The following is a 22,389-nucleotide window of genomic DNA, read 5'->3' as shown; positions in this document are numbered from 1 at the left end:
TTATTATCAAATAAATTACTACCTTTAGCAAGATAATGATCTCAAGCCTTCTGCAGTGCAGCAATATTCAAACAATGAATCATGTCCTAGAGTTGTCAGTTGCTTCTAACTTTCCCTCTTTCAGACTGCTGAACTGCATCAAAAACCCCCTAACACAAATCAAATGAATGTGTCTTGGTTTGAGTTTTCCATTTACATGTATTGTATTGTTATAATAATTTTATACCATCTTAGGTGACACAGAAAGTAGATCCTGAATCTAGGATGGTGGGTATGTACTATAATCTGTTGAGATGTGAGCCTTCCTGTGAAAAATGTTCAAGTCTTTTCCCTGTATCCTGAGAAATTTTGCAGATACATATAAATTATAGCCACTGTAACCTATAGTGATTTGTATTGTCCAATATGTATATCCATACAGATACACATTCAGAATCAGTAATTTCTACCTTATTGGGCTTTATGTGAGTGATATTTAATACATGTTTTCCTCTGGGTTAGGTGATGAATAGCTGTGATCCAGGCAAAGGAGCTGCTTTCTCTCCTCCTGCTGCTCTGAAGTTCCCAAGGGAAATAAACAATGCATTAGACAGGCTGGGTCCTGCAGCAGGGAAACAGGGAGATTCCAGTACTGCTCTCACTAAAGATATTTCCATAGATTAGGACATATGAGGAAGGAACGTACTAATAACACCCAGGTTGCTAATAAAACTGAATAAACTTGATTTGGACACTGAGGAAATAATGCCTGTATACACAATTACAAACACAAACCCTTGGAACAACACTAAAACTTTTACTTAATTCAATAAGTACTTCAGGAAATACAAAGAACAGGATGACTTAACAGTCCCAGTTATCGCTCATGAGCTAGCCAGCTTCAGAATAAATCTGTGCCACCACATTTGCCTGGTGCCTTCATGATAGCACAAAGTCTTAGTGCAACATAAAACACAGACTGCCACCCACCACCACACATGTCCACCATCTGAGCTTAAAAAAAAAATCAAAGCAGTGTTGATGGAGAACATGCAACGTGCCAGAGCAGTAGTAATACAAACCAGTTGTTACAATGCTGTGGAAAGAGAGGTACAATACAGTTCCCTGAGTCACACAGGTGTTACTATGCTCATGTCCTTAAGCTCCTTGTGAAACTGACGGTTGTGGAGAAAACTTATTTCTGTGACAAATACAAGAACATGGCTTTTAACTCTAGAATGAGGGTAATGTTCGAAAACACTGTCAAAAATCCTTTACTGTGGCCTCGATCATTAGCTAAACTTGCTGTGTCTCAGTTCCCTCATCCCTACTAGGACCAAGCCTGTCAGAATTCAAAAAGCGTTCGGACAAACTGTCAGCACATGGTGGGGCTGTCCTGTGCAGGGCCACGAGTTGATCCTGTGGGTCCCCTCCAACTCAGGATACATAATGATTCTAGAGAAACTAGTACCACTTATGTGCCACTTTTGAGGAGGGATGTTAGCAGCTCCACAGCTTTTTACTTGTGCCAGCTTGGAGCACGAAAATGGGTCAGCAGTTCCGAGATCTACTCCTTTGCTTTGATAAGAACCGTACCCGAGGTTCCGTGTTACATCTGCTTTCCTGACTTTCAGGCACGACCACCAGGAGGTCAGAACACATCCGAGAAGCAAGATGAGCGCATTTCCTCCCCGTCCGCCGTGCCCTCGGTCCCGCACCATCTGGGAAGCCAACGGGGGAGCCGAGGGGCAGATCAGCCAGCTCGCTGCCGCCCGCCGGGGCACGGCCCGGCCCCTAGGGCTGGCGGGGGTGGCCTGAAGGAGGGGAGAAGCAGCAAACCGGCGAGCGGCGGCGGCCCGGGCGGGGCGGGCTCCTGCCCCGAGCCGCGCGGAGCCGCGGCCGCGCCGACAGCGCCGGAGCGCGGAGCGGGGCCCGGCCCGGCCCGGCCCGGCCCGGTGAGTCTGTCCGGGGCCGCGGGGAGCCGGGCTGCGGGCGATGCGGGAGATGCGGGTCGGGTCGGAGCGGCCGTGCGGGCTGCCCGCCTTGGTGTGGCTGTCCCCGCCTTCTCCTCGCGGGGTAACTTTTGTTTCTGCGCCTGTTCTCCGTCTCGGTGGGTACCGGGGCACAGGCAGGGTCGGGCCCCTGGGAGGGGGTGCGGTGCCCACCAAAGTTCCTGCAGGGCTTTGGGCATCCCTCTCCCTGCAGCCCAGGCGGGGGCCGGACGCGGCGGGAGAGCGGCGCAGCCCCTCGGGGGCTCGGCGGGACCGAGCCGGGCGAGCAGAGACCTCTCGGCCATCGCCCTTCGCTGGTGACACAGCCCGGGTGTCCTGGGGCAGCGCTGACCTCGGACATGCACCGTCCGTGCAAAACGCATCACTGAGCCTCGCTGCGTGTTCAGTGTTAGGCGGCACGGGTTTAAAACTTCTTCCTTCTGAGATACACAACATCTTACTAAAGAGCACCAAGAGAAGGAGTGAAGCTTTCAGTGGAGCTCGAGAGATACTTTCAGTAGAGCTGCTCTTCATGCGCGTAGGCATGTTTCTCAATGTGGCCAGCAGGTATTTGTAGCTCAAAGCAGAGTGAGCCAGGACTGTGACACTGGAAGTCAATGGGCTGTAAAACTGATGTGCAGAACATGAGCCTTACTGGCCTTTGCATCGTCAGCTTGGCAGTCTCCCACTGAAGCAGTTCTCTTGGGAACTGCCATGCTAAAATCCTTCAGGAAAATAGGACATGTTGCTATTGGCATCTTTACGTGGTCAGGCAAGATGAGCAGTGTCTCTAAGTGAACATTACTATTCATATGTTTTAATGAGTGAGGGCTGTAGGCCTCACCCATACCTTGTGCATGTCCTTCAGGCACAAGTGTTTGCCGTGATGCCAGGGAAGAACTTGAGCTACCATGAAAGCAGCACTTGGACAGGAAAGCCGCTGTGGTGCAGCATATCATGTTGTGTGAGGTTTTTTTGTTTGGTTTGGTGATGATGGTGATGTTCTTCTGCAGCTCTGACTAAAGTGATTCTGGCCACCTTCATAGCCATCTGCTTTTAAAATCAGATTTTCCGTAGTATAACTGAAAGGAGTTCTCTCAGTCCTCAAACAAAAGTAGAGCATAGAAATTAGGAATAAAATCTTCAAGCCTTCTCTTCAACTTTGTTTTCAGCACAATAGATGCTTCATGCTGCTCTCACATGGGAATTGTACATATTAAGTGTGATTGCCACAGATGTAAAGAGAGTTGAATTGATTTCCCAAATTTAGAGAACCAGTGTGAGTACTGGGACCAATCCTGAGGGTTTCTTGGCTCCTAGCTGTTGGTGACACTATTTTTTGCTTGCATGACTTGTGTGTCCAGGACTCAGTGATCTGTGTTCACAACAGTGGCATCTACAAAGTGTCCTGTGCACACCAAAGGCACTGAATTTGTTTATCAAGGGCTCAGGTAGTGGCCCCTCACCTATTTTCCTATTTTTGTTGCTTGGAGCATTACTATATACTAAGAGCACCTTTTTTTAATTTTTTTTTTTTTTTAACACTTCTTTCTCCCCCCCCCCCACCCGTCAAGTCAGACTAAATAGCCCTGGTCAGGGACCGAGGAATTTGGTTTTCCTGAGTAATTGTTTTGGGCCAGCTGATGACTAGGACAGCCAAAAGCTGTATGTCCTGCTCCCGTTTTGTTTTTTTGTTGGTGCTATCCATGGCAATAAGGACTCTGGTGTGTCTCTGCATGATGTCAGAGAGGGATGCCAATGCTTGTGATTCTTTTCGCATGGCAATGACTAACATGGGAAAGGAACCTGATCCACAGAAACCTAACACTGGTGTTTCACAAACTGATCTCACTAATTTCTTTGTTTTTTTAAGTAAAACTGTATGGTTTTCCAAAGGACAATTTTAGTTTGGCTTTTACAACTGTCTACCTCTTGACTGTGGTTTCAATATCTTTTGGACTTGCCTGCAAATGAATTAACACAGTATATGAGCTCCATGAAGAGCCTGCATGAGTCTCCCTGCGGTCCTGTGCTGTCCTGTCCTGCTCGCTCTGCTCTGCAGAATTGCAATTGCAATCTGTAGCAATGGTGCAATGGAAAAGGAAGCTGAAAAAAGCTTCTGGCTTGTTCCTTTAGATCCCCTTTAAAATGGACTGTTGGGTGGGCCAGCTTTTTCTCTCCCAAGTGTTATTACAATCCATTTATACTAGGGAAAAAGCAGGTTTGCTGCCAGGCAGCATATTTTCCATTGACACTTGTAATTGTTGGGTGGTGGAGAGAGGTAGAGACTCTGGTTTCCAGGCTGGAGGGAGAGAGCATGGCCAGGGTGTGCACTGGGCAGCACTGTCATGTGCCCAACCATGAATTCCAGGTTTTGCAGGGATGTGGGCTCAGCTGTGTAAGCAAAACCTTCTTCCTGCTCACTCCTTGGGGCGGGCAGGGAGGCAGGTGGCCAACCTCCAAGCAGCTTGAGGGATGGAGAGCTGGCCTGGGGTGTAGCTGCAGCAGGACTCTTTTTTTGGCTTGTTTATTCTTACATGCACACGTGGGCCATGCAAAGTTGGCTGAGCCAACCTTGACCAGCAGCAAAACAAACAGCTTTTAATGCCATCACCTGAAGGCCAGATCAGCTGCTGAGCTTTGCTGGAGCAGGGACAGCTTTCATTTCTGTCAAGGAGAGGAGGCTCTCATATAGGGCGGGCTCAAACAAACATTGTGCTAGGCTGCTCAGACTTCCTTATGGAAACAGTGTTAAGAAGGTTTATGCAAGAAAAAGAGATGATTTTAGGTAGCCAGCATGGCTTGATTGAGGGCAAATCACACCTGACCAATCTGGTGGCCTTCTATGATGGAGTGACTGCAATGTTTGGCAAGGAGAGACAGATTAATGTAATATACCTAGACTTCTGTAAGACCTTTGAAATGATATCCTCATTTCCAAGTTGGAAATAAATTATTTGGAGGAGCTGACTGTTCAGTGGGTAAGGATTTGGCTGGATGGACGCATCCAGAGAGTTGTGGTCATCAGCTCTGTCCAGGTGAGAGCCAGTTGTGTCCCTCAGGGACTGGTGTCTTTAATACCTGTGTCAGTGGCACAGTGACATCAAGTGCACCCTCAGCAGCTTTGCAGGTGACACGCACCTGAGTGGTGCTGTTGACACAACAGAGGGAAGGGATGGCATCCACAGAGACCTGGACAAGCTTGAGAGGCTGGGCCCATAAGGGTCTCAGGAAGTTCAACAAGGCCAAGTGTAAGATGTTGCACCTGATTTGGGGCAACCCCAGATATGAGGACAGACTGGGAGAACTCATTGAGAGCAGCCCTGTGAAGAATGTCTTGGGGTCTCTCTGAATGAAAAACTGGACCAACGCAGCAATGTATCCCCATAGGCCAGGAAGCCAAATGTGTCCTGGGCTGCATCCAAAGCAGCATTGGCAAGCGGGTCGAGGGAGGGGATTCTGTCCTCTACTCCACTCTGCTGAGACTGTACCCACAGTGCTGCATCCATCTCTGGGGCTCTCAGCACAGGAAGGATGTGGAACTCTCGGAGCAAGTACAACAGAGGCCACGAGGATGATCAGAGGGCTGCAGCACCTCTCCTATCAAAAGAGGCTGAAAGAATTGTTCAGCCTGGAGGTTCTGGAGAGACATCATTTTGGACTTCCAGTACCCATAAAGCTTAGTCAAGGTCTCTCCAACATCTGTGAACAAATATGGAGGAAGACCCTAACTTAAACACTCTCTTTTGAGATTTAAAAATTATCTTAACAAGTGGATTGTATGTCCCACAGCAGCAGTTCCTGCCCAGCATTTAATAGCTCCTTTCCTCCAAGCAGACACACCTGCTCTACCTCACTGGCTCTGAGCCACCGTGAGACCAGGCATTGCAGGCCCTGAGGGTTTACAAATATCCACTGGGATATTACAGTGCAGATCCAGACCTCTGGGGCGTGGGGTGTCTTTCTCCTGTGTTCAGCAGTCTGTGCTGCTGCTGGTGCTGTTGTGGCACTGGTTGAGCAGAGGCACCAGCAGCCCTGCAAGATGGGAGGGCTTTGCAGAGCCCATTTGCCCAATTTGGCCTCACAGTGGAAGATGGAAACAGAGAAGTGAAACTGTACATACTGTCTGGTCAAAGCAGGTACGTGGGAGGAGGAAGGTGAATTGAAGGAGTTCAGGAGAGCAAGGAGGCGTCACCCTAATGCTGAGCCCTTAAAATGGGCTTCAAGCTCAGCTCAGCCCACACTGATAGTTTCATCAGGCTTTGGATGAAGACAGTGGGAAGGTCTGAAGTGGTGGTAGCTGGAAATGAGGGTGGTGCATTCCTCCTCCCCAGCCCATTTGTGTGCAGCTGGGGAGGAGGAATGTCTCTGTTGTCTGCCTGCAACCAGCTTGTTGGGTTTTCTCCTTCTCGTTGTTTCCTGTTGCATATAAAATTTCTTCACTTCTCTATCCTAAAATATTGTAGTTTATCTTTTGTGGTTCTGTGTTTCGCATCTTCCTGTGCTCTTACCCTTGCTTCCTGCCTCTTCTGTTTTCTGTTTCTTCCATTAGCTCTGTAAACCCAACTCCCCGAGCAAGTATTTCTACCTTACAAGCTGCTTACAGCAGCTAGCTGCCTTTTCTAGACAAACCAATCCCAGACAAAACTGTCCCAGCCCTTGCACTTATGCAGCTGCTCATTTGACCCTAATCCTTTTTAAAAGGAAAGTGCTGGTGGGTGAGGATGGAGTCAGAGGAGGGAAGTCCTTGCTTGCCGACACCCATGGGAGAAGCATTTTAACTCTTCCCTGATCACTTCAAACTGATTATTCCTGGTCTCTTGAGCTTTTATGATCATTTTATTAGATAAGGGGGTGAGTTAATATTTTTTTTAATCAATCTGTAATTTAGATAACTGCATTATATACCCATCTTCTGCCTGTACTTCCTCATTCATGCTCTTTGTGTTTTGCAGACTTCCTGGCTGTGCTTCAGTGGCGGGTGACTGAATTTAGACCTCTCTGCACCACGGTGATAGTAGTAATGTGAAGTTTAATGAGCACCTGCAAAGCTGTGTAGCAGGTAAGTGCTCCAGGTGTTATTCTTTCTTCCAGATTTGATGTGATTTAAAAAGCTTCTTGATGGGCTCGCACTAGGAGATCTTGAGCCTTGCAGCAGAAATGCTGAAAGGAAATTGGTGTGGCTCATTCTTTAGAAATGTTCCCAGCTGTGAGGTACAGACAGCTTCTTGCAAAGCAAAAGTAGCAATGTTGTGAAGGTTTAATTTGAAAATGGCTTCAGTGTGGAAAAAGTGTTAAAAGCTTCTTGCTGTTGGAGTTTCAATATAAAATTGGTCTTATCTGACTGCTTGGTACAGTTAGGATCTAGTCAGAGAGTGATGGCAGAAGGGAACCACTGGGTCCAAAGCTTAGCTGACATCAGCCACTGATGCATTTTCTGCTGTGGAGGAGAACTTGCCAGAAGGACCTTACCCAGACTGAGAAAGCAGTACTGGAATTCCAGTACTGGAATTCCCCTCTTCTAAGTGTTAGAGGGAGAGCAGATGTCTGGAAGTGCCTGGACAACTTCCAGGTGATCAAGGGTGACAGCAGAGGCAGACAAAGGGAGATAGTGCTTTCACAAGCCAGCGACGTGTAGAGTTTTCATGTTTGTATGAAAACCCCTGAAAATAAACTGAAAGGAGAACTGGGTGAAACCAAGATGTCTGGCAGTGGTGCTGTGTGAGTGTGTGGCAGGAGGTTCTACGGGTAGCAGTGGTGGGAGGGCAAGAACTGGAGCTGATGACAGAGGGAGCTGCCAGAGCAGGAGTCCTGGCTGCCACAGCTACAGCTCTGTGTACCTGTTAGTTCATGCACTCCACATGATGTTTTTTTTTAACTTATTTATTCTGGATCTGTGTTGGGTGGTGTCTGCCACCTTTTTCCCATCACAGAGTTCAAACAGCTGCTCTGCTCTAGCAGAGCTCAGCTCAGAGAGTTCCCTGGCATGCTCCTCCAGCCAGTCCCGATCAAAGCTGTGAGAGCTGGCCCACTGCCATTCTCCTGTGTGTAAATGAAGCTCTTTCTCTTTTTCCTTTCCATTCACCATGTTTCATTATTGTCCCTCCTCCAGAGGCAGGTTTTTCTGGCTGATCTGGCACATTATTTTGTATCAGCAACAGTTGCCTCAAGGCAGAAATGCTTTTTCAGCAGTTATACGGAAAACATCTGATGCATCCCACTGCCATGTATGTGGCTCAGAAAAACCAAGCATGATCTTGGCAAGAATGAGGACCATTGCAGCCAGCTGTTGAAGAATTTAGGCCCTGCTAGGCACAGTCTCCAACTCATTGGGTTATTCTGGTTGCCTGGCAAAGGAAAACTATTGCTGTTCCTTCACTTTTGAAACAAGGGGAAGAGCACGTAGAGAAGGTTCTTGGGCCTGAGCTGGAAAACAGACATGAATTATAAGGTGTCAGCTGAGCCACCTGTGTAACCAACTTACCTTTCCCTGGCCTCTGGGGATGGTGGATGCCTTCAGTTGAAAAGGCAGAGTTTTTTGGTAAAACCCAGAAAAAAATGGTGCAAATCAGCTTGAGAGTGCCTTGCTTTCAGTTCTTCCAAATTTCAAGGGTTTGGTGCTGAGTGGTGAGCACCTGATGAGGAGTGGGAGGAAATGGTTCCCACGCTGTCTACAAGGAGGTGAAGTAGCTCCCTAAGACAAGATACCACCTGCCTGTGGCAGGATCCCAGCAGGGATCCAAACAGCTTGTTTTGGAGAAAGCACATGCAGTGATAAGGAGACTTTCCTGCAGGTAGGGGCAGCTAAGCAGTAGTCTAGACTGCCTTGGGAGGCAGAGATTTGCTGGAAGCTTTTCAGAACAAAGTAAACAGAGACTTGCCAGAAATCATCCAGGCACAGTGTAAGCCATGCATGCAGGCAGAGGGAAGAAACTCTATTGCTTTTTCAGACCTCTTTTTCCTCCTATTTTTTAAGCTCTTGTAGATTGTTAACACGTACCAGAGGCAGAGCTAAGGAGATGTTCTTAAGCTTAAAATGTCACACTTGATATTCACACTATAATGCTTCTCAGAGGGTCTTCTGTATCTGTGCCCAGAATGCTTTGATCCTAATCTATTTCCTTCTGGATGTTCAGGTGCCTTACTGCCTCTGGTTTCAGAGGAGAATTTGATTTCCAAAGCCCTCTGGGGATTTAGCAACCAAATACATTGGGACTATTGGAAATGTGAGGGAAAATTCTTGAAGTTTCAGCAGCACACAGAGATCTCTGCACTGCAGTTTGCAACTCATTCGTGGTAACTAAAGCTTACACTTATCTTCCAGTCTCGCAGGGGCAAGAATGGATGTCTTTATTTTGGGTAGCTGGAGTCCATCAGTTGACCCTCCCCTCCTGTAACACACAATAACACAAATTATCTGCCACAGTAGGTGACTTAGGAACGGAGCTCTAGTGTGGTCCCACCTAATGAGCTGGTTATGCTCAGTCTAAGAATCATGGCCATGCTCTTCTGCAGCCAAAATCAAAAGATGGTCTGAAGGTGCTTGGATTATGTTTATCCCACCTTCCTGTTAGTCATAGCTGCATCATGCTCTTGGAATTGGTGCAGGGTTATGATCTCATGCTCTGACAGAGTTACAGCAGAAATGATGATTGAAAGGGATGTGTTTGTGTGCTAAGTCATCCACAACATGAGCTCTCAGCTCAGCCTTGTATTTGCTGCTTGTCCTGGATGCTTTGGGTCTCCCATGTGGAGCTGGAGGCTTTGGTCCTTGCTGAGCTCCTTGCCTGCTGCAGCAGTGGGGGTTTGGTGCCTGTGGGCAGGGGCCCCACAGCCCTGACTCACAGCTCCCTGTACGTTGTAACTTAAGTGAGCCGAGGTTGTCCCTTGGCTTTCAAACAAAGCCTTCCTTTGTTGTGCTTAGGGTATAAAGAAAGCAACCCTATGTGCCCACCCCACACATCCCAAATGAAAACCACGTGGCTTCACAACCTTCATATATGTGTGTTTGATATTTCTGCTGCAGCACTGCAAGTTACAGCGCTCCTTTCCCCTTGAGTCTTTTTAGAGTTATTCTTCCCAGCATTCAGTTTACAAATTCTTCAGCAAAACAAAGAGCTTAGAGATGTTTCATTTTCTTGGTAAGAAGAGGGGACTGAGCAGAGAGCACATGAAAATGATTAAATATGAGTGCATGTAGCAATAGCCTGTCTCTGAGTCATTCCCTTGGGTGAAAATGGCTCTGGATTGGTGGCCATGGGTGCTGAAAGGATGAGCTTCATGGAAATATTGTACGGAAGTGGGGCAGTTTGTTTTCTTGTATGACTTTGCTTTCTTCTGCTGCTTTTTATTTATTCAAACTCATTTTGAAGGGCAGGATTAGCCAGAAGTACTCTGCAGCCAACATATTTTTGTGCATGCATCTGCCTTGGCAGTTTTTAGGTTTATGGTAAGTGAGCCAAGACTGGGATTTCTGCTTCCCAAAGCATTTGTGTTGTTTCTCCTGATCTTTTCTAGAGTCACTAGGTAATGAAGTAAGAGGGTTTGATTCTTCCTCAGAGGCTGTGTGCAATACACATTCTGCTTAGATCAGGGAGTCATCCTGGTGAGGGGCAAGGAAATGGGGCAATGCAGTAAAAGTATTCTTGTTCTCTCTTCCTTCCACACCCTCTACCCATTCCTGCAGGGGCTTTCACAGTCGTTTGGGTTGTGTTTTGTTTTTTACTTTATTTAAAGAACTATATTGTGTTAATAAAAAAAAGAAGCTGGAATTGCAGGCAATGGAATAAAGTATTGCTTTTGATTTCTGTGGTGACGTTTTGGCAACAACAGCCAGCATTTAAATACAGTTCTTTCCCTATTGTTTGAATACAAACAGCAGTGACTAGTTAGCAAAACAATGGTCCAATATCACACAAACCTTCAATCCCGTCCAGTGGTTTTGGGTCCTGTTTAAGCAGATACTTGGGCCTGCAGGTTTCCTGACCTATGACTGTGGCTTTGTCTCTGACTCAAGACTGTGATGGAGTAGAAGGTCTCAAATAAGCCAAACTCCCAACCCAAGACAATAATTTCTTTTTGCTATGCTTTTGTTCAGTGTCTCAGTGTGGAAGTGTCTGGTGACTCCTGTGCTTTCTACTGTCTGTAATATGTAAGTGCTCATCATTCATGACTGAAATGGAACTTTGTAGTTTCACATATAAAATGTAATCATTCTGCAAGTCATGTCTGAGCCCTGCCAACATCCACATGTGCTCTCCTGAGATGTGCTGGAGTGCTGTATCCCTGCTGGGAAATCAACTTTCTAATAATGCTTCCACAAATTATTTTAATACTAAAGCATTTGTTCCAATGGGTGCACGATCAACTTGAATGCACAAGGATGCCTATGTTTACCACAGGATGAGGAGAGCCAGAGTAACCACTGCCTGATTTAACAACACTGGTGTGGGGTTTTTCCACCTTGCTGAGAATTAAGCAGGGAAAAGGAGGGCAGCTTTAAACAAACATCTTGGCCATTGATCTTTTTCTCTGCTCACCACCTCTCCCTGAGGTGGCTGCCAGGTGGGATCCATGGGCCATGGCTGCCTCACGTGCAAGGAGCTGTTGTGTGGCTGAGGGAACGACAGCCAGAGCAAGGCCAGCACCAGGTGGAGGCCACAGAGGATCTGTGCAGTGACAGTGCTCCATCCATTGTGGTTGACACTATCAGGCTTTTGGTGGAGCAGCAGAGGGGTTTGCCCATCTGTGCTGATGAAGGATTGTGCAAGGGAATGACCAAAGTATTACCCAGGCTCCCATCATGTTGGGTTGGAGGAGAAGGGTGATGGTAAGGGTGGTAAGCTAAGGGTTTTTTTCTTTGCCTGTGTCTTTTCTTCTCTTGAAAAAAAAAAAAAAAAAAAAAACAAAAAGAACCCAAAACCAACAAAACCCACAGAAGTTTGGTCTACTCCAGTTTTCCTCACTATTAACAGACAAAACCAAACAAAATTTATTTGGCTTAAAAACACAAAGCTGTTCCTGGCTGTGGTCCTACTACAGCAGCTCAATCCGTGGGTGGGAGTCACATACACACTTCCTACCTTTGCCCTCCTGCCTCTCCTGAAGCCAACACTATGTTCCAATTTATAAAGCCCCTTCTTGGCTATAGCAGAGGGAACCTGAGGCACTCCACAGACTGCATATGTCCTACTTGCTGACAAGAGCTGAGCAGGCTTGCCCCGCGCAGCACTTGCATAGTCAAAAAGCAATAAAAACACATTCAGGCAATGAGCAGGATGCTGAGTAACACACTCCTCTTGCTGTTGGCTGTCTCCTGGTCTCCACAGGCACCCTCTCTTGGGTCCAGCCTTGCACGGAGTAAACAGTGAGTGCCTTGGGGACATGATGTGTCTCTGCGTTATTCATTAGCTGTTAAATCTGCTTTTAATGGTGGCTACTGGCTCCTGGGGCAGGAAGAGGATCATGTTTTGATTAGTGTTTGGATTAGTGGCATGTTTTGATTAGTGGCATGATACCTGTGTGCACTGAGAAACAATGACTTAGAAATGGGCCCAATAAATCCCCACTTGCTGATGAAACTGAAAATCTAACACGTGCCACATGTGTTTGGGTTTTGGAAAAGAGCCCTAGAAAGCAAATAGCTACCTTTGAGCCAGGAAGAATACTTTGTACTGTCTAGTCTTTGGGAAAGGGGGAATGTGGGATTTTATGGTAATAGTTTGTAAATGCACCTGTGTACAGTGAAAGCTGAGGCAGGACAGGAGTACCTCTGAACATCCTGAGTGCTACTGCAAAAAGAAAATAAAGAATTCATCCTACTTGTACCCACAATGGGCACTGGAATGTTAGGAGGTCCAAACTGCAGCAAGGGAGTTTTAACAAGGCCTAAAAAAAAGCTTCCTGATGGCAAAGGCAGTACATGACTGAAGACAGGAGAGAGAACTACCTGTGTTTCCTAGGGCCAGTCAAGCACTCCTCTGCTTGGAGAGAAGCTGACAAAGTCTCTCATTTGGACCTGGGGCTACACAGCAGTTTCTGCTTCCAGAGCACCCTCAGTGCCCTTCCCGTGCTTATTCCCCCCAAACCCGCCTGCCCATGGGAAGGGACGGCTATCTAGTCCTGTACACAGGATGAGCATCAGCATTTCCTTGGAAATACCTGATCTGGTGACCCCCAGGAGGAAAATTGTTTCCGAAAGCGCACAGCAGACCTGTTGGGCAGGATGTCCGACTCGGGCCGCGCGACTGACCCTGCTGGCACTGCAGCAGGCCTGGGACAGGATGTCCACGAAAGGCTCATGTTCCAGTCTCACAGCAGAACAATAGCTAGCAGGCAAGTGGCCTTGTCCAACTGCTGTGCTGTGGCCAAGCAGCTAATCTGGGGTGTGGCTTCCAGGCATGGTTGGGAAGGCAGTTGCTCTGCCATACCTGACTGCCATAGTCCTGTGCAGGCCAGTTGGCTTGTTCTGGTTTTAAACGTGGTTGTGTTACCACTTTCAACATCCAGGCCCCTGCACCTCATGTATTGGTGCATTTGGTCCTTCCCCACTTGAGGCTTTGGTAGACAGAGCCCAATCCCACCTGTCTGTGCTGAACCAACTGTGATTGTGCTGGCATCTGGAATTCCATACTTTGTCTGTAACACTATTTAATGCTGAAAAACAAGTCAGAACATGAGTTAGAGCTGCTGTAGCTCACACTGTTCTGTCCCAGTCAACATCTCATCCCACTGGTGTCCTGCACACAGCTTAATTCATAGGGGCTGAAAGAACACCACAAGTCGGTGCTACTCAGGCTCTGAATTGGATTTTTATCCCTTAATTTTCCTGTCTGGGCTCTGTGTGCTGCAGCTGACTGCTCAGGAGGTGGGAGAGCAAGAGCCTGTCCTGGGTGCACTGTGCTGTTTGGGTGTGGGGTTGTCTAAGAAACTGCATCTGTTCAGGTTTTGGCATTAACAATAATACTGGCATGCATCTCTGTAATTCCCATTTCTCTGTCATTGTGCATTTCTTACAAATCAGAGCTTGTAGTCCCCACTATGAGAAACTATGATTTCTGTCAGTGGTAGCTGGATCATATCTGTGAATACCTGCAGAGGTGGCAGTGATACTTGCAAATTGGAGAAGGATATGGTGCATAACTAAGGGCTTTCAGCAAACTTCTATTCTTTTACTAGATCTTCATATATGCAGCAGAAGCTTTTTTCAGACTAAACACTCAAAGGCCAAAAGGTAATTTGGTCACTGTTGTACAGCAAGAGAAGGAATCACAGAGCTCTCACAAGCTCAGCCATGAGGAAGCACAGCTGGGCTGGGCCTGAAACCCCTCAAAATGGGGTTCACATCTTCCCAGTAAGAAAGTCCCAGTTGCAGCTTAGTGCCTGGTTTGACCTGTTAATCTCTGCAGTCAAAACAAGTAGCACAGTCCTTTCCAAACCTCAAGGACCTTCCCAACAAGAGAGTTAGAAATCATATTGGTTCCCATGAAAGTTCTAGTTTCAAAACTTTGGCAGCTTTCCATGAAAAAAGCCTCCCCAACCAGCTGAATTTTCTATCATCTACTTGAAATAACCTTTTTTCTTGCAGTCTACCAAAGCAAAACACAATGTAGCAGTCACCTATTCATTGCCTTTTGTGTCAGCCAGACTGCAGGAAGCAATCGAGCATGTTGTAAGTGATGTCTTGACATGTTCCAGTGTAATACTGAACTGCACTCAATGGCTTGATTTAGGTTTTCCCAATTCAAGAATCAAAGCTTCAGCTCACTCCTGCCTGGTTTATTGCTGACCACCAGCCAGACCATGTTTTGCTTACTGTGATTCAAATTCTAGAGGAATAAAATCGATGAAAAAATAAAGCTTTATCAGGAACTCCTGAGTAAAGAAAGGCACTTTTAATGAAAGGGAAATACTTTCCCTTGTCATCAGAGGAGGTGGAGGGTTATCTGGGCTCAGAGCACATGAGCAGCCTGGAGAGGCAAGCTGCAAGCTGTCACCTCTTTCTTTCCTCTGCCAGGCTGAGCAGAGGCAAAAGGTTCTGCAGCTGCGATGGAAAAGGGTGTGAGGAAGGCTAAGCGGCATCAGAAATGAAGCACATGTAGCTGGAAGGGACAGGACATTGGGCATCATCATCTCCATGAAGGACTTTGCTGCCCCTCAGGGAAATCCCCTGTGACAGGGTGGCTTGGGAAGCAGCACACCTTGCCCCAGGGCAGCAGCTGCTTCAGGCTGGTCCACACAAACCCTGTATGAGCTCTGTGATGCTCCCAGGTGAGGAGGAGAAGAAGCTGAAGGTGGAGCTGCTGCTGCCTGGCTCTGTGAAGGCTTCTTCTGTGCTGCTTCCCTTTCCATATGCTGTGCTACCTGGAACTGTGCTCCAGGCAAGCCAGACATTAGTAAATTGTGCAGCAAAGGGCTCTCAGATCAGCTAGAGAGAGACCTGGCCTCCTTCTGCTTGTGGCTTCAAGGCACCAACCTGAACTGCATGACAGCAGCATTATCATTCCCCTTCCTCTCTTGGGGTTTCTTGCATCATCCAGGACCTGCTTTTGAGCTGGTCAGGATCCTCCAGCTGGGGAGGCAGCTTCAGGTTTGAAAGGATGAGACCTAACCTGCCTGGGAGCTGAGGGTGGAGAGCTGTGGGTGCTCTTGGTGGACCCTTTGAACATACCAAGTGCTGCAGGATGCAGCTGATTGTTTGTAATCAGGCAACAGAGTGATCAGCTGTTTTTATCTCTCTGAAACCTCACTCCCAGCTACAGGGTGGATGGTGCCTGCCCCCTCACTTCCCAGGGTTGTACAGAGTGGTCATTAACCTTAAACTTGGTGAAGCCCCTAGTCACTACAGCAGTGAGTACCACAGAAAAGCTCAGAAGAAAATTCTAGTATCAGAGGCAGGTTTGAACAAGTACATCACATGCTGGGCAGTGAGCAGAGACAGCTTCACATCAAGACAGTTTTTCCAAGTCATTTCCCAAGCAGCTTTCTTTGGTCTTCCTGCACCTTTCCCTGCTTTGTGCTCACGGGAGAAAAGAGGGGTCTCTGCATTCTCACCTGGCCCAGAGAGCAGAGCAAGGGCTGCTTTGGCTGCTGGCTGGAGTGACCTACCTGTGACCACAGCACATTCTGGGGATCTTTGGAGTCCCAAGACTGACACAAGAAGGTCTGCAGAAGGTAGGTAGGATGTAAGCCTATTACTGAATCCAGATGCTGTTTATACTCTAAATGAGAAAAAACTGTAAGGGTGAGAAATTCAGAAAAGGTTGCAGATTGCTTTGAGAACTTGCTATTTTAAAACTTACAAATACCTTTTATTTTTTTCCCCCCTATATTTGAAACATTGCTAAATTTGATGCGTAGATTGAAGAATTGCCATTTCTCTTTCTTAGTCTCAAGTTTGGAAAGGTTTGGACTCTCTCCCTCCTCCCCACACAAAAGCTGTCTCAGCCTGAGCAGGCATAAATATTTTTATCAGACTTAAATAGCTTGGGCTGAAGTTAAAAGCAAGGGAAAAGAGCAGCCTTTGTTATGGGGAATGCAGTAGCAGGCAGTGCTACTGGTTTCACCTGTATTATTGAGTCTTTCATATTAGGCAGGAAAGCTGTGTCTGAGAGATGTGGGGATGCTCTGCCCATACCACCGTGGCTGCTGCCCAGGGCAGGCTCCACTGACTTTGGCCACTGGGCAGCATTAGCCTTAACTGAGGTTAATGTTTGGCTTCATTTTCTGGGGTAGCAAAAGGGCAGTTTTGACCAGCAGAACTTGCTCTGGGCTGAAAACAGACATGCCTCTTGCAAATCTGTTACCTGAAGATTGTCACTTCCAGTTTCCAGAGGATGATGCCTGTAGCTGAGGGAAGAGGTTGCTGCAAAATGAGCTGGGGTGTCCTAGAATGTCAGTGTGACCCAGAGTGAATTCACCTGAGCCAGCCACTGATGGACCTGGGGAGGTCTGGCCTAACCCCTGCTGCTGTCAGAGTTTTGGGGCAGGTAACCTGTGGCAGCAGTGTGCCCATGGGCAGCTGGGCATGAGAAATAACATCCTAAGGAGGCTGATTGTTTTATCCTTGCACACCTCAGAAGTAATGTGGTAACAGTAAAACATTTCATCTGCAGGGACAGTGGTCTAGCAGAGCAGAGCAGTGATGTCTTCCTGGTCAAGACTGCAAGAAGGAGGCAGCTGGCCCCCAGCCATGTTATTTTTAAGCTTGGAAGGCACACGTGGTCTGCAAGAGGGTAGCACTAAGGAAAGGAACTCACCAGCACTTCCTGCCCTGCCCCAGAAAACTGATAAAGCCCTTTGCAATGCAGGGTGACCCCAGTTTATTTTGAAAATGTTGCCAGGCATGGAACTCACAAAATAAGTGGAACATCCAGATTTGGGCATTAATTCAGCTTTAATTCATTGCCTGATGAACTAAAGAATTAATGTAAATGTAAAAAAGGACAAGATAGGGCCACAAACTAACTATATTCCAGAGCAATGTCTGCATAAGAACATTCATCTATGCATGTGCATGGGATCTATAAAAAGGTAGCTGGTAAATGTTACACAGGGAGGGGCATGGAGCATTATCCTGAGCACCGTGTGAATTTTCTTGGTGCTTGGACAATGCATCTCAATCTTGTTCCCTTCCCTTGTTATTCCAGTCCCAGCCCTCTCATAAGCAAAGATAATTGTGTGCTGAAGGATACAGTTCCCATGTACAGTAAATGCTCACATTGAGGAAATCCAGGTTCCTGCAATCAAAACTAGCAGTTTGTTGTGCAGTTACAATAACAAGGTCCACTGGGGTGGATCTATCTTTATTGTGTGCCCTGTAGAGGCATAAATGAGATTGCCAGAGATATTTTCCTTCAGCCCAGATGCTGGGACAGCAGGATTGCAGTGGCACCAGAACATGCTGGGTTCAAGCCAGGAAGGAGCTATTCCAGGGGGGTGGGAATTACAGCCCTGAGCCCCTGGAGCACACAGAGTGCCTCACCATCTCTTGGCTCTCTGTGAAACAGCTTCATTCCCACAGCAGAATTATTTAGGAATGAAATTGCTATTTCTGGTCTGATTGATGAAGTATGTTATTGGTAGACTTCATTTCTGTAACAGAAACCCTTCTCTTGCAAGCACATTTGGGACATTAAAGCAGCTGTCCTAAAATTTCCCGGCTGGAAGAAGAAATATCCCTGCTTGTCCATCTTGTCCTCCTGATCTTTCTGTGCTAGGACTCAGGTGATTTTGCTAGAAAGGGGGACTGGTGAGCTGCTGACATCACAGCAATGGGTGACAACTTCAGACTGTACTGCCCTGAGCGGGTTCTTGACAGTGATGCCAGCCCTCCAGAGTGGGACTGGGAGAAATGCCAGCCGGGAGGAGACAGCCCAGGCTTTAGCTGAGCACCATTTGGCCCAGCCCTCTAGCACGTCTTGTCACCACCAGGCAGAGACCCTGGCAATGGGACCATGTCCCAGAAGATGGGGAATTCAATCCTTTCATTGTGAGCCCCATGGCACAGAAAGCTTTATTGAATGTGGGGTTGGACCACACAAAGCCACTCCAAAACACCATAGTGGTCTCAGTCATGCCAAGGGCCTGTGCAAGGGCTGACACACAGGACTGCTGCTGGCACATGGCTGGGATGTGGCTCACAGCCTCGTTGAGGTCACTGCAAATAGGAGTGAGCTGGCTGCAAGCACAGCTGTTAAGGGGGTGCTTGGAGGAGATGGATTAGATCAAAGCCATAAATGAGATACTAATGTGCTACTACAGGTCAGTAGTGCAGTAAGCACCAAAAATAAGCAGTCTGATGCCTTTAGAACCACTGGGCTAAAGGAAACCCTTTCCATTTTAGCAGAGTCTCTGTCCGTGCCCTTTTTCTGGGAACTGCAATCATGAGCCATCCTGGGGGCCAGGAGGGTTTGCCACAGCCTGATCCTGATGGTGCTGAAAGGCAGGAAGAGCTTTGCCTGTAATGCCTGCTTAGAAGCACAAAACTGTGCAGGCTTGTTCCCTGGTGCAGCTCACCAGCAGGGCAGTAAAGGTTGCCCTGATCCAGGCAGGCTGTGTGGGTTCCCAGACATGCTTAACATGAAATGTAGCCAGGACAGACCTGCCCATGCCACTGCCACTTCTGAAATACTAACTTTATGTTGAAAAGCACTTCTCATCTCCAGTCCTGCTTTTATACGGCTGGGGAGGTTCTGCCTAATCTTTCTTTCCTTTTCTGTCCAGGGAATTTTAAAGGAGAGGCAAAGGAAGGACATGCCCTCCCATACTGCCCAAGAGCATCATAGTGGGTTGACAGCAGAAAGTGCCTTCAGAGTTCTGTTTTTCAAAGTTCATTTGATAAGAGCCACTTTCATCCTCACCGTCAACTGATAAAGCCTCTTTGGGAAGTTGGTTGATAACTTGCAGAGATGGGTGTGCACTTAGTGGTTTCTGGGTTCAAGCATTTTTTTCCAGGGCTGGAAAGGATGTCAAGGTTCTTATTGCAGTGGGGAGTTTCTCTCATTTTTGCACCTGAGGGAATATATTCCAAATCATGGGTCATTTCACCTTTCTTTCTCTTCCAGGGAAGGAACTGCCATGCCCGTGGGACTCTTCCGGGTGTGCCTACTGGTGATTACAGCTATTGTCAACCACCCGCTCTTCTTCCCCAAGGAGAATGGCACTGTCCCCGAGAACACAGAAGAAATCATCCAGAAGATGAAGGAGCGGGAGGAGAGCCTGCGGCTGGAGCAGTTGCGCTTGGAGCAGGAAATCGCAGACCAGGAAGCCACACAGAAGGCTCTGGAAAAGGCTGCAGTGGCAGTGGAGGAAGGCAAAGAGGAAAAGGTCCGATGGGATATGTGGACTGCCCTCTCCATGGTCATCTTCCTGCTGATCGAGCTCTGGAGGCAGGATTTCCAGGAAGGGAATTGGCAGGACATAGGAGGAGAAGAGGATGACATGGCAGTCCTGGGGAAAGCATTTAAAGGAGTGGCCTTGCCCAACAAGGCTGTCCTGGCCAGCTTCTATGAGAAGCGTATCCTGGGTACCACTGGAGACATGGCCAGGATGCGGGAGATGGTGGAAGGCTTTGCAGATGACCTGCTGGAGGCCTTGAGGAGTGTTTGTAACCGGGATGCTGACATGGAAGTGGAAGATTGCGTGGGTGTGGGGAGCATGTATGAGAACTGGAGAGTGCGTAAACCCTTTGTCTGTGATCTGATAGTGCCTTTTGCTCCCCCAGAGCCTTACTGCTTTCGCTGCCAGACCTGGTGCTCTGGTGACTCTTTTCCCCCAGATGAACAAGGTTATGGCACTATCAAGGTGTGCAGGGCAGATGAGGATGCGACGGGCTGCATCTGTGACAAGACTAAACTAGGGGAAGATATGCTGTGCCTCCTCCATAGCCAGGTCAGTAGTACCAGGCCCAGCAGTGAGATGGAAGACCTCCTGTGTTTCAAAAATACTCAGTATCTGGATGCCGACCAAGTCATGAAGTGGTTCCAGATTGCCGTCACCAAGGCCTGGAACAGAATCTCCCACAAATATGAATTTGACCTTTCCTTCAGCCTCCTGGATTCACCAGGAGCCCTGAAGATAAAATTTAAATCGGGGAAATCGATTGCCTTCAACCTCACCCCTGTGGTGCAGTATGAGAACTCTGACGTTTACTTCATCTCCCACTTCCCTCGGAGCAGTCTGGCAGCAGACGTCCCCTCCAGCACCCATTGGTTTCTCACCTTCGCAGTGTATGAGAGGAGGTTCATCCAGCTGGTCTCCAAAACACTGCCTGCCAATGCCTGCCACGTCAGCTGCCTTCAGATCCTCTCCTTCCTCCATGGGAAGCAGTGCAGCCTCACAGGTCCCAGCGGGCTCACCAACTACCACCTGAAAACAGTGCTGCTGCATCTCCTGCAGGCACGTCCCAGTCAGGACTGGGCCCCAGAAAATCTGGAGGCCCGCCTACAGGACATGCTGAAATTCCTGGAAAAATGTTTGCATGAAAAGAAGCTTTATCACTTCTTTATCGGCAATGGGAAGGTACCAGCAGAGCTGGGTTTCCCCATCATATTTCAGAGGGCGGAGCCTCTCAACCTTTTCCGTCCCTTTGTGCTACGCAGGGACATTTACAGGAAGATGGTGGACACGTTCCACGAGATGCTCAAGAACATGTCTGCACTGATAAATGAGTACACAGTGCACATTCCCCTTGCACACACCAATGGGATCCGTAAGGAACCCCTTTAGCCAAAGCCAAAATCTAAGCACAGGTCCAGAGGCCAACTCTCTGAAGCCTTCTAGAGACAACTGATTTTGCCAATAGAGCTTCTTGTCTGGAGCTGAACCAGTTCTGGGCCGTGGTTCCTGCTGAAAGGAAGAGGCTATGGGGGGAGAATAGGGAGAAACTGGAAGATGTGCTGTTGAACTAGGTTTCTCTTCCACTGCTGTGCTTGGTTTTATGCAGCTAAGAATATATTTTTTCTATTGTGCCTCATGCTACAGCAGTGGTGAGCAACAAATATAAGTAATTTATTCAGATGCCTGCAATGCAAATGGGGATGGGGGTGTGATGGTGGCCAAATACTTCATTTCCTTCAGAAGGGGGAGATAAGAACAGGGTGGAGGAATCAGAGACAGGATCTTTGGATCAAAGGAGCCTGTCTGCTTGTAGACAGCAGGAGCTCTTTCACCAATGGGAAGTGCAGCATAAGTCTACATGCTGGTGTGGGGAGGAGGAGGGTCATGCAAAAGATCTGGACTGGATGGAGATCCTTAAATAAAGCACAGCTTCAAAAGGGAACTGTAGTTAAAACAAAAAAAGGAAAAAAAAGAAAAAAAAAAAAACAAAAAAAAAGCAGAAGAAAAAGCTTTCTGAATTGGACTTGCAACAGTCACTTAAATGACTTGTCCTGTCCTTCAGAAATACCCCTGCACAATTTTTCTCCTGTGGGAGGATGTAGCAGAGCAGGGTCTGTGTCATCAGATTATTTCATTCAAGTCTTCCATGGTAACATGGCTAGTGGTTTATATTCCTGTCCATTTTGTATGGATCAATGAACAGGAACCTTTATTTATTATCTTAGATAACAGAAACACCACTGCTCTGTTCTGACATTTTGGGTTGTCTGTTTTCAGTTCCAGCCTAAACTATTATGATTTTATGACTGCTGTAAGTTTTGCTTTCCTAAAAGAAGCAGTTCTCCAAAATTATCCTGTAATGAAGCCAATCTCAGCAGTCTGGTAGCAGGAGTGAACAATACCCTCCAAATGAGAGGTTTTAATTAGGCCAAGGCCAGCAGGGAGAAGGAAGGGATGAAAAAGATGCAGATGTAGTAGATCTGGGCAGTGCTGCTTGGAGCTGCCTTATGATCCGTGTTGCATCCCTTCTGCTCCACATATGCAGGCAAAAGCTACTTTTTACATTCTCCTCAGTCTTTTT

The 22,389-nt window shown here is 47.5% G+C and overlaps 1 protein-coding gene across 4 annotated transcripts; it reads left to right on the top strand.

Moving 5' to 3' along the window:
* The first annotated feature begins 1,836 nt into the window (after nucleotides 1–1,836).
* ITPRIP (inositol 1,4,5-trisphosphate receptor interacting protein) lies at nucleotides 1,837–21,758 on the top strand. 4 transcript variants are annotated; one of them, XM_021536295.4, is made up of 3 exons: nucleotides 1,837–1,934; nucleotides 6,926–7,032; nucleotides 19,535–21,758. In XM_021536295.4, exon 3 carries the CDS (start codon nucleotides 19,548–19,550, stop codon nucleotides 21,195–21,197), a length of 1,650 nt encoding a protein of 549 aa, XP_021391970.3. In that variant the 5' UTR covers nucleotides 1,837–1,934; nucleotides 6,926–7,032; nucleotides 19,535–19,547; the 3' UTR covers nucleotides 21,198–21,758. The 4 variants fall into 4 exon arrangements, with proteins under 4 accessions (XP_021391970.3, XP_085439805.1, XP_085439803.1 ...); XM_085583679.1 differs by lacking the exon at nucleotides 1,837–1,934 and adding an exon at nucleotides 1,948–2,055 and having other exon boundaries at nucleotides 19,535–21,752; XM_085583677.1 differs by lacking the exon at nucleotides 1,837–1,934 and adding an exon at nucleotides 1,949–2,089 and having other exon boundaries at nucleotides 19,535–21,752.
* Nucleotides 21,759–22,389: the final 631 nt, after the last annotated feature.

The sequence above is a fragment of the Lonchura striata genome, chromosome 6 (assembly GCF_050655825.1).
Source record: "Lonchura striata isolate lonStrDom1 chromosome 6, ASM5065582v1, whole genome shotgun sequence".
Lineage (NCBI taxonomy): Eukaryota > Metazoa > Chordata > Aves > Passeriformes > Estrildidae > Lonchura > Lonchura striata.
This window is presented reverse-complemented; position numbering and strand designations above follow the sequence as displayed.